Here is a 12,563-nt window from a genome sequence, read left to right as displayed (position 1 = left end):
TAAGTGATTTATGCTGTAAATAAAGTATAACAGTGATGTATGTACTTCCTGCATTACATTTCTATTAACGTGTGTTTTTACACTGATTATGTGGATCTCTTGATCAACCAGAATATTTGATGAACCAGCACACCTCTGGTCCCATAGGTGGTGGTTAATAAAATGTTTGCTGCACATATTGGAACAGAATACAAAAATTCAACCTGTAACAACAATATGAAACTTGGAGGTGCAGTGAACAGTGAGAATAATACAAACTGCCTGCAACAGGACATGACATAGGCTCACAGAAAGGGGAGACAAATGGCAGATGAAATTTAATACGGTTACGATCCTGTCGTGTTAGCACGCCACAAACCAGGTCCCAGCTGTTCCAGATGTTGTATGCACTGTCTCCCAATTTACCTGACTTTCAGGCCAAGGTTGATTAGAAAACATAGTCCAGATTTCTGTACTAAAAAAACTTTTTACTCTAAGTAACTAGATGATAGCCACGTAAACAGATATAATACAGTGGTACACATCTGCTCTACGAAAACACTCATTTTCTTTTAAACGCTCTCTGTACACACAAAAATGGGAAAAATAAGATTATTGGTAGGTGTAGGCAAAAAAACTGCAAAGTCAGTTCAATGGTCAGCTTCACTTGTAAGCAATTCCTTGACTTGTCATAGTCTATTTGTTGCAGGAGTTCACAACCACCACAAAAAATGTTCACAACAGATATCAAATTCTTTGCTGTGAAATTATACAGCTATCTTGGTAAATCCCTATTTTTAAAGTAGTTCTTTTTGCTGTAGTCTACATTTTTTTCAAAAAGACAGAAATAAAAAGACACTGAAGTGGGATGCGAGATGATACATTTCAACTGAGGTAAATGGGATCAGCAGTATGGACTTAATGCTACAATTCCCAAGTGTTTGCAGAGTTAGAGGGACCTCAGTTCACATAAATAGATTTTTAAAGGTGACAGGTCATAGTGAGAAACTAGCAAAAGGATATTTGACTTCATAAACTGAGATAATGGATATGATTGCAAAAACATTATGTTGAACTTTTACAAAGCACTGGTTAGGCCACCACCACAGAACTGCATCCACTTCTGGTCACTGCCCTTAAGGAAGGATGTGAGGGTCCTTGAGAGGGTGCAGAGGAAATTTATCATGATGATAGATTTTAGTTACCCACAGACTGGAGAAGCTTGGGTTGTTTGAACAATCTCCTTTGCCTCAGAGGCAAAGTTGATATAATTGTGTTCAAATCTATCGAGTTTATATAAAGTTTATGGATATAAATCGGAGGTTCAAGCAAAATATTGACCCCTTGAAATATTACAAACCCAAATACTACAACTGTAAATTGCACCATTCACCCATTTAACTCTAACAGTGCCAAGAGTGGGTTTGCCCACCTAGGTCTGCTTCAATGTTGAGAGCTGCTGCAGGGGTAGGGACATCACCCTGCTATTTTGCAGCCCCCAATGCAAAAATCACAACTCACAGCAATTGCTGCAGCAAAATAAGTAGTTTCTTCAGGTACTAGAAAGAAAACCATTCATGGCACTCATCGTGAACAGACTGGAATGGATGGTGCTATCTGGAATATACATAATAAACACAACTGTAACATACCATGCCCAAATGAAAAATGAGACACCTCAAACAGGAAAATATCTTGTGCAAATGTAATCAATTCTGTGCAGCAGTTTTCATTTTGGAGTACCTACTAATAAATTTAAGGCATGTTGACATGTGTCAAGTAGGACAACATCTAACCAGAGATTACAAGTGGAGCAACTTATTACAGAATACCCTTTACAGTAGAGCAACAATTTTAAAATCAGATCAGACAATCAGCACACAGTTTACCACTGTTGATGTCCACATATGACATCAAGATAAACATGAACTGAAAATGCTGCTTCTAGTTATGAAGTCACAAGTCACACAATACCAGGTTATAGTCCAATAGGTTTATTTGAAATCACAAGCTGTCAGAATTGCTCCTTTGTCAGGTGAAGTGACGAAGAAACAATGCTCCAAAAGCTTGCAATTTCACATAAACCTGTTGGACTATAACCTGGTATCATGTAACTTCTGACTTCAGTCCAACACCGCACTTCTATACCATGTCTAATTATGAATGCATTGTACGAATCATATTTGCTTACCTGGTCGATTGCATTTGCCTTGTTGTTTCTGGATCCTCAAACATCTTGACAATTGGTTCAGTTTCTGATTGAAGCTGTTTCAGCTGAGCAACAACAGTCGTTCGTTTCTCTCGTAAGGCTGTGAATTCAAATAGATCTGTTTCACACAAATGATTATGGGTGTGGGCTTATACAAGGCAAAGTGTTCAAGCTAACCCAGAATTTTAATTCCTCTTGAATTCTCTTGAAAGATTACATATAAATGATAGTTAATTGTACAAATACAGCTTTATGCCTATTTTGAGAATGCGAGCATTCCACACTAACTTCCCACTTATATTAAGTTAGCATGAGTTCTCAATCAATGCTGGCTTTAAACATCAGTTTGTCATCCAGATTTCAGAACAGTACATAGTAATTCCTCTTTGATCTACTCACTGACACTATTTAGCTATGACTCCTTGCACAGTTGCCTCAAAGTCAGAAAGTTGTGGGTTCAATGCAATGCTCAGGGATCATTGCACTCCTAGTACAGTTTTTCTGATGAACCCATTAAACCAAAGCTATGTCTGCTCTCTAAGGCAAATGGAAAGGATTCCACAGAGCTTTTGAATAGGGTGTACTGGATAGAGTGTTCTCCTATTGAAGCAAATGCACTTAACACATCAACTGGTAATTGTCACATTGCTGTGTGCAGCAAACTGCTGCACACATTAGCTGGCACCTTTCCTACATTACAAAGAACTACACTTCAAAAGTACTTCATTGGTTATAAAGTGCTTTGGGGTGTCCCAAAGCCACGCACTGCAGAATTGCAGGGCATGACAGAAATCAAAGATGCTACAGAATTGCAAAGTACTCCAGAAATGCAAGTTCATACCTTCTTATTGCAGACAACATTCATTACAATTCATGGATAAAACAAGGTAAGTTATGGTGACCCCAGCCATAATAAATACAGCTACTTTTGGAGAATTCTCAAATTTTGTTTTTTTACCCCTATCTACCTTGTACTCAAGGCTATAAATTTCCACCACCCCTTGCTTATAATGGGAGCATCAAAATTATCAAACTGCATTCCTTTATATGGATGACAAACGTGAATTTTCTTGATTTTCACTGCAAATTAGAATTCAGAAATGTTGTTATTACTGTACTCAATGGCCGTGTAATCAAGTCAAGTAAAGTGAGAGCTCAATTATGATTCGAACTGTTTGCAGCATCTGTCAATGCACAGAAAACCACTCAATCTATTTCAGAATCAGTAAACAGTAAGAAAACATTTACGGTATTTTGAATGCCTGTTTTGCATAGGTTTCTGGTACTTTGATTAAACATTTTATGCTGAATACTTTTAAGCCTTTCCATCTTCAACAGTGATCAAAATGAACTTGAACAGCTGAAAATCAAGATCGGACCCCTGTAAGCTATTGATTCACAGACCTAGCAACTTCAATGATGAGAATAACAAAATTATGTGCTGCATAAAGGCAGATAGTCTACAACTAGAACTGAAATTTGTTTCAGTAAACCCACACAACAGAAGGGAGGATTAGGAAGAACACAGCTCTAACCTCAAACATCATGTCAGAGAATTACAAAGGTGGCATTTGTCCATTATGGTCCAGCAACAAGGAGGAAACCATGAAACAGTGTGGCATTAGAATTCCAACCCAGAGAAGCCACAGGAAACCTCCACACAGCTCGGGTTAGGAATAAAAACAAATCAAATATGGCAGTCTCCATCACGAATATGCAGATGCTTTTCCCTACTCTGTGTTGAAAGTGGATTCGAAGATCACCAGAAAACAGAAATTCAATGCAGATTCCATCAATGTCCACAGCTTGTTTGAAGAACATGAAACTTAACTGATATTAGCTAAGGTATTAGGTTAAGTCAATTTACTTTTCTGCTTTGGTTTATCTGGCCATTGTTACTGTTGATGTTTGTAGGAACAGACTGTGTGCAAAATCAATGCTGCATTTTCTACATTATAACAGTCCAATAGTTATAAAGTACTTTGTTATTTCAAGTGCTTTACAGCAAGTGAGTGGTTCAGAAAGATGCTAGATAAATTAAGTTCTTACTCTCTAACATAGATAACATTCACTACAAAACTGGCTTAAGAGTTTGTCTGACACATTCCTAATCAATAACTTATTTTCCTTCAATCTTCCAATCAGTAAATGACACCTGAATCAAATTATAGATAACGTTCTTCAAGGTGGGAACAGGTAGTAGTTCGTGGTTCCTAAACAAAAACAATCCACAGATTTGTATACTTGTGTTGAACATTAATAGCACAACTGAAATGGGGTTTGGGATGTTGAAGCATGCTGGGTGAGAGGAAAGTTAACTGCATTCTGAAATGTGCTATGAATTGAAAACATAGTCACAGAGTCATAGAGATGTACAGCATGGAAACAGCAGGTCCAACCCGTCCATGCCGACCAGATATCCCAACGCAATCTAGTCCCACCTGCCAGCACCCAGCCCATATCCCTCCAAATCCTTCCTATTCATATATCCATCCAAATGCCTTTTAAATGTTGCAATTGTACCAGCTTCCACCACATCCTCTGGCAACTCATTCCATACATGGACCACCCTCTACGTGAAAACGTTGCCCCTTCGGTCTCTTTTATATCTTTCCCCTCTCACCCTAAACCTATGCCCTCTAGTTCTGGACTCTCCCACCACAAGGAAAAGACTTTTGTCTATTTATCCTATCCATGCCCCTCATACTTTTGTAAACCTCTATAAGGTCACCCCTCAGCCTCCGACGCTCCAGGGAAAACAGCCCCAGCTTGTTCAGCCTCTCCCTGTAGCTCAGATCCTCCAACCCTGGCAACACCTTTGTAAATCTTTTCTGAACCCTTTCAAGTTTCACAACATCTTTCCGATAGAATTGCACGCAATATTCCAATAGTGGCCTAACCAATGTCCTATACAGCTGCAACATGACCTCCCAACTCCTGTACTCAATACATCAATGGATAAAACTTTCTTATTGTGGTGTTAAACACATTTGCAAACAACTAGGTTATTTCATTTGAGTTCATATTACGGAAAACATCAGGATTATGTTAAGGATATTTATGAATATTGATCAAGGGTGGAAGAAATTGGGGTTAGGATGCAGACCCCCATACTCGATTAGTGAAAAAGGTGCACAGAGTGAACAATCTCTTTTAAGCAAATGTCAAGATTGCCGCTACCTATACTGCCTTTTCAGTAAGGATACAAAGGATGTCCCTGCTCTGTTTATCTACAGTGAACTTCATGAGTGGGCCCATAAGTGACAATGTTCTATGGCATTCAGACAATTAACAAGAAAAGAAATAATTTTGGTGACTGAAACTGCAAATTATCTCCGGCTTGTTGTAACACTTCAACTGCATATTCAGCAAGTTCTACTGTACATATTCTATTGTATATATTCTTTGCAGCCATTAAAGAATAAGACAAAAATGGGTCACAAGACAAGGATACAGAACATACAAATAAAAAAGTTTTGCAAGCAGTTATTCCTCAATGAGAGAAAAACATGCCAGAAATGGAAGACATTGTTACTGAGGGGTTCATGGGCATCACAGATCAACTATTTGTTGAGGGGAAGGATATCTGGTTGCTTGAACAAGGCCTTCAGGACATCGGACATGCCCACTTTTGTTTGGTAACTCCAGCACAGAACTGCTCAGGTACAATCAACTTCAAGGTTTGCCGCAGAGCACGGTCTCTGTTCTCCAGCCTCCAGCTCCTGCTTTTTACTATTCCTCTTTGAATTGAATAAAACCTGCTGCAAATGGCAGGGGAAGCACCACAGCAGTCTACAAGACAGATGACATTAAAATATACTCCATTCACCATGCAGAAACAGCTTTACGTTGGTTATTTAATCTTTGTAGAAATATAAAGTTGTAGTTGAGAAGCACATATCTAATCTAAATGCTAACTTAATGGAATAAAATCTACACATCCATAAAAGTGCGTTTCTACAAGACAGATCATGAATCAATGTTTTCACTTTTTGAATTGTGAAGATTTTACTTTCTAAATACCAAATTACATTTAAATGCATCATGTACAACTAACCTTGCGGAATTTCCTTATCAGGATAGAGGTTTTTGTACACATCCATAGCAAAGTCAACCATGTTCGTGTCACTAAGAAGATCCAATTTCCCTTGCAGGAGTTCCTTTTCATTGTAAATCTGTAAATAAAATGGGTCAAATATTTGTAAAACAAATTATTCAAACGTCACGTGGCATGTTGGTCAGACAACAGCTTGAAGACTGCATCAGGTTATGGTCAGACCATAGAGGAGTATCATGCCCAGCTATGGTCAGATCACACCTTCTATGTTTTGATTACAGCTCAAGTACTGTGTTTAGATCAGGTCAGTCTACCTCAAGTACGGTTTTCAATTCTGATCAATTAACTGATCAAGTACTATGTCCAGTTCTTACCACTATTACCAACTTATAAGTCCTGAATCCATATATGGCAGGATCAAAATCGATCACCAACTTCCCAGAAAGACCATACGATGCAGAGTACATAAGGGGAGCACAAATTCAGTTACGAGAGCTGGATTAACTGATTTCAGGCAGACAGTAGTTGGTACAGTCAAATTGACTGGAGTGCCTACGGGTTAACAAAAAGAGCAAAAGAGGAGCAAGGCATCAGTCACTATCAACAGCAAAGACAGAGGGGCAGAAATTTGACAGAGGGGCAAGAGATTTGTGTGGGGTAGGATGGAATTAGTACAGGGCCATTAAGATAAATCAGACAGCATACAAATATTCAATGCATGTGAGAGCATAGTGAATTGGATAGGCCAATTCTTGCCTCATCCTTCTCTGCTCTGAGATGATCGATGTTAGCTTCTTCGGTTTCCCCACAAACTTAACACTCCATTAATAGTATCTTCTGAGTATATCTTCTCCTTGACCTCTCCAAGAATCTTGACAACTCTGCCATGGAGTACTTCAAATTTACACAAACTTGAGCAAAGTCAAACCAGCATTTTTGTTTTTGTAATCACTTTTCCTATTTTAAAAGCCACATAATCCACTTAAGGTATTTTTATGTCTCATCAACAAGCCTCATCACTTTTGAGGATTTGTGAATATATTTTGTTTTCTGTAATTGTGATCTAGTCTATAGTCACTGCAATGGGACACTGAGAATAGGAGTATTCCTTCTATTCCTCAACTTCTACCTCTAGAATTCTGTTAGCCGTGTCTGATCAAGAACTCACTCATTTAGCCACATTTGCTCCATAGACTTTTGTAGCTCACATTTGCCCAACCGAACGCTATCGTCCTCAGTCATGAAAACATCAACCAACCCACAACATCCACAGACTTTTGGGTACACTTTTCAAATTAAAATGTATGTTGAAAATGCTAAACCAACTAAGGATTCCATCAGACATTCATAAATATGATGCAATACATAATTATATACTGGGCACAATGAAGCCAGTTATCAATCTACCATTGCTTTTCTTGTCAAAAGTCTGAAATTAGGACAGTCTGCTTATAATCTCAGTGACATCTTTGACCTACAGTCAGGTTTCCAACCTCATGCTCACACCATATTAATACCACCTATTCTACTTTTACATAGCTACCTCATTTCACATGCTGCTGAATCAGGCTTATGCTTCATCACATCTAGATTGGACATCACAACAAGTAAGAACTGGACAAAGTACTTGATCAGTTGATTGATCAGAACTGAAAACCGTACTTGAGGTATAGACTGACCTGATCTGAAGACAGTACTTGGACTGTAATCAGAACATACAAGGTGTGATCTGACCAGAGCTGGGCATGATACTCGTCAATGGTCTGACCATAACCTGATGCAGTCCTCAAGCGGTTGTCTGACCAGCATACCAACACACTTCTAGTCACTCTTCAACTGTCTACCTTCCATATAACTTAAAATCATCCAAAACTCTGACACCCCCCCGCTCTAAACTGTCCTGTCCTTGCTAGCCTTCTGTGTCCCAATCAAGCCACAAGTCCACATGAAAATCCTCATCTGTTGTTATGATCTCTCCATAGAATCTTATTTCTTCTTACCTCTCCAATTATCTTCAAATCCACAATCCTCCAAAGTCTCCACCCTTCTCTAATTCGAGTCTTTTACATGTGCCCAATCATTATTAATCCACTACCAATGGCCACGTTGTGATTTCCTGGGTAATGATCTCCACGCTCCTACATATATCAGAGATTTGGACAAGCTGATGCGGGCATCTCAAAGTACAAAAGAAATACTACCAGTGGTGCCTTTGCAAAACCTGACAAAGCCAGTGGCAAGAAAAGCGTCCAACAACAGCATTTGTTCCAAAGCGAGCATCAAGGCACTAGCCATTCAGAAGCAGCTCTCCACTGGGCAGGACATATCACTTGCCAGACTCCCAAAGCAAGTGCTCCACTCATGACTTAGTTTTAGAACACTCCAAGAAGGACAAGAAATGCTTTAAAGATGTTCTTTACGCATCTCTGAAGAAATCAAAAATCCCCATTGACTGAAGAGTGTGCCTGGCTTGTGATGGATCAAAAGGGAAAAACTTCACTAAAAAGATACTGTCAGGAACGTGCATAAGCGAAGTTCAGGCATCAGAGTACATGCACACAAATCTCCAAACTTCACCTGCTCAGAATGTGGCACAGTTCCTGCAGATCGTACATTGGATATATCAGCCACGCCAGAAACCGGAGTGGAAGAAAACCACAGTTGATCTCCAGAAACTGCAGAAGTAGGTGATGGTTACACTTTCAGCTACCGATGTGGTAAACTCTAAAATTTCCTCCCCAGTCTTTGCCCCCTCTATAACTTACTTTTCTCCATTAAAATTAATGCATTTAAACAAACGGTTAGCTATCTGATCAAGGTGACTAGGGAACACAGAAAAGCAAGAGAGGCGATCGGTAAAACCGGATAACCTGATGTGGGAATCAGAACTCCTCGGCCTCAACATTGCACAGTGCTGGAGGCGGACTACTCACTCCAAGGCCAGGCTCGGCCTTGGGCCTATCTCACGTGCCGGGGCCTGAGAAGCCTCGAGCTCCGTTTTGGTCCCGTTATCGGGCTCCCCGAGCGTTACGTGCGCACGGAGAGGAGATCCGAGACCTCACCTCTTTAACTGACAGGAACTCGAGCAGCGGGAAGACCAGGTGCCGATCCAGGAAATTAGCGATCCGCATCGTTAGATCATAATCCGCCATCTTGGCAAATGGAGAATTCAAACGGCAGCAACTTTATTGATAGCGACTGATGCCGAGGTTCCTGCGCCAATTGCCCAATCCGGCTCCGCCCACTACCCTCCCGGCCCCGCCCTCTAACCCCTTGGCTCCACCCATCAACCAACCACCTTAGTGATTCCAAATCAACCTGTTGGACGATAACCTGGTGTTGTGTGATTTTTAAGTTTTTTTCTATATTGGTCTTGCATTTCTCTCAATTTAGTGTGTTACAAAGAATAGGTTGTTGTAGTAACGCAGATTTATAATTTACAGTTTGTACTCTGGAGCAACTGGATTGAGAGTGGAGAGGCTGCAAGTTTCTTTCATCACATGGGGGCTGACTTGGAATCGCTTCCAATTTTACCATTGGCTTTTGATGGAAGGATTTGCTGGTTGACCTGTTCAGTCACGTTATAAATGAACTTTTCTTGGCTATCAAGTCCTGGGGCAAACGTTTGTGCCACTTCCAGACAGACGCAATATATTCCTGTTAGGGTGAAAGGCAGGTGGTGCAGGAATGCTGGATGACCAGAGAAATTGAGGTTTTGGTTAAGAAAAAGAAGGAAGCATATGTCAAGTATAGACAACAGAGATCAATTGAATCCTTAGAAGAGTATAAAGACAATAGGAGTATACTTAACAGGGATATCAGAAGGGCAAAAAGGGAACATGAGATAGCTTTGACAAATAGGTTTAAGGAGAATCCAAAGGGATTCTATAAATACATTAAGGGCAGAAGGATAACTAGGGAGATAATAGGGCCCCTCAAAAATCAACTAGGAGAAAGTGAGGACTGCAGATGCCGGAGTACCAGAGTTGAAAAATGTGGTGCTGGAAAAACACAGCATGCCAGGCAGCATCCAAGGAGCAGGAGAATCGACGTTTCGGGCATAAGCCATTCTTCAGGAATGCGGCTTGGCAGCATCCGAGGAGCAGGAGAATCGACGTTTCGGGCATAAGCCCTTCTTCAGGAATGAGGCTCTAGCAGGAGAATCGATGTTTCGGGCATAAGCCCTTCTTCAGGAATGAGGCAAAGATCAGCAAGGCAGCCTATGTGTGGAACCGCAGGAATGTGAACTGTTCGACTCACAAGATGATTTTTGTGCGCATTTATCATGGCCAATGGTTAAAAAAAAATTTCACATTGGATACAAGGGTTAGGCAGTATGGTTGAGAAAAAGAGTCTAAGGCATCCATTGAAAGTTAAGGCTCATGAGGTGGTGAGATCAGAGTAAAAAGCAAGATCCATGCTTTAGTTTGTAACGATTGAAGAGAGGTTTAAGAAACTGTGTATGTCATTCTCAACCAGCAATGCTACTACAATGGTCTTGAACCTCCATTCTGCAATAGCTACAGCAGAGATTGAAATCAATTTGTTATCCAGTCTGTCAGACTTTGTTGTTGGAACGCAGAAAAATATTACAGATCTTACATCTTTCTTTGAAGCACGACTAGAAGGAATAGCAACATGGTTGCACCAAGGATGACAGTATCCCACTGCAAGGTGAGTTTGTAGACCCTAATTTGCTTTTTGAGATAGCGATCTAAGTGAAAGAAACTGCCAAAGATGCAGAGGATCCATTGGTTACTACACTCTTTTACTTTTAGTGCCAATGATGATGAATTCTTAGCAGTTTCTTTTGATGCGGCTCACTTCTTCACTTGGAAAAGAAGAGGCAAGTTGGTCGACTTATTTGACCGAACGGGACAACATGCACTAATCATTGCAAGGAGTAGAAGAAGTCCGGGGGGGAAAGGGACCCATAATTCCAATGACAAAGTTAAACTACCAGGTCTGTAGTCCCCTAATTTCTGCTTACCTCCCTTTTGAATAAAGATATTATATTAGCATTTTTCCAATCCACTGGAACCTTTCCTGTAAACAGGAAATTTTGGAATATTATAAAACACTATTTATGCTTATCACTTCCTTTAAGGCCCTCGGATCAGGCCTGGGGACTTGCCTTCAATCCCAATAATTGGCTCAGTACATTTTACTTTGTGATGATGATCATTTTAATTTCCTCCCTTTCTGTCACCTCTGCATTACCTGTTACAATTGGAATGGTACTAGTGACCTCCAATGTGAAAACTGAAGCAAAATATTGATTTAGTGACTCTGCAATTTCTGCATTCCCCACTATTAACTCCCCAATCTTATCCTCCATGAGACCAACATTCACTTCACCTACTCTCTTCTCTTCCATATACTTGTGGAAGCTTTTGCTATACATTTTTCTATTTTGTGCTAGTTTGATTTCACAATTTACCTTTGCTCTTTTTATCACATTTTTCGTAACCCTTTGTTGATCTTTTAAAAGTTTCCCAACCTTCCTGCCTGTCACTCATCTTTTGTACACGTTATGGCAAATGGTACGCTTCAAATTTTGTCTTTGTATTATCTTTAACTTCCTTACTTAGCCATGGATCTTTCCCCCTCTTATGAAAGTTCTTCCTTTCTGAAATATATTTTAGTTGGGAGCAATTGAGTATCTCTTTAATCATTTGCCAATGCTCATCAACTGTCCTACCTCTTAGTCTTCCCACCCAATCCACTATGGCCAGATCTGTTTTCATGTCTATATGATAGTTGCCTCTGTTAAACTCCAGAATATCAGTATGGAACACCAGTTTCTCACGCTCCAACTGAATTTGAAATTCTAGAATGCTATGATCACTCTTCCATTGAGGATCCTTTACTATGAAGTAATTAGTTAATCCTATCTCATTAAGCAATACCAAATCCAGAATAACCTCCTTCCTGTTTGGTTCCCCAACATATTGATCTAAGCGACAATCTCAATGAAGTCTCCATCAAGACTTTCCTTGCAAATTTCAAGAATCCAGCTTATCTGAATATTAAAATCACCCATGGTTATCGGCCTTAACATTTCTTACAAAGTCCTATTTCCTTTGTTACTGTGCCTGACTGCAGGTTTACTGTTTGGGGACATATAGATGACTCCCACCAGGAACTTCTTTTCCTTATTATTTTTATTTCCACCCAGACTGATTCTACATCTTCATCACCAAGGCTAATATAATTTCTCATCCTTTAGTAACAAAACTACACCACTTCATTTTCCTTCCTGCCTATCCTTCTAGAACTCGGAGTACCCTCAGATATTCAGTTCCAAAAACTGATCTC

The 12,563-nt window shown here is 39.9% G+C and overlaps 1 protein-coding gene across 1 annotated transcript in view; it reads right to left on the bottom strand.

Annotated features, from left to right (window-relative positions):
- Window positions 1–9,475, bottom strand: part of LOC140477320 (eukaryotic translation initiation factor 3 subunit E) — a 158,730-nt gene extending 149,255 nt beyond the window's left edge. Inside the window, exons 1-3 of the mRNA XM_072570991.1 lie at window positions 9,308–9,475; window positions 6,246–6,363; window positions 2,171–2,288 (exon numbers count right to left, since the gene is read on the bottom strand). Of these exons, the coding sequence (XP_072427092.1) occupies window positions 2,171–2,288; window positions 6,246–6,363; window positions 9,308–9,397 (326 nt within the window). The 5' untranslated portion in view covers window positions 9,398–9,475. The remainder of the gene's footprint in view (window positions 1–2,170; window positions 2,289–6,245; window positions 6,364–9,307) is intronic.
- Window positions 9,476–12,563: the final 3,088 nt, after the last annotated feature.

Source organism: Chiloscyllium punctatum, chromosome 5 (genome assembly GCF_047496795.1).
Source record: "Chiloscyllium punctatum isolate Juve2018m chromosome 5, sChiPun1.3, whole genome shotgun sequence".
Lineage (NCBI taxonomy): Eukaryota > Metazoa > Chordata > Chondrichthyes > Orectolobiformes > Hemiscylliidae > Chiloscyllium > Chiloscyllium punctatum.
The sequence above is the reverse complement of the archived record's forward strand: the minus strand, read 5'-3'. Positions and strand labels throughout refer to the sequence as shown.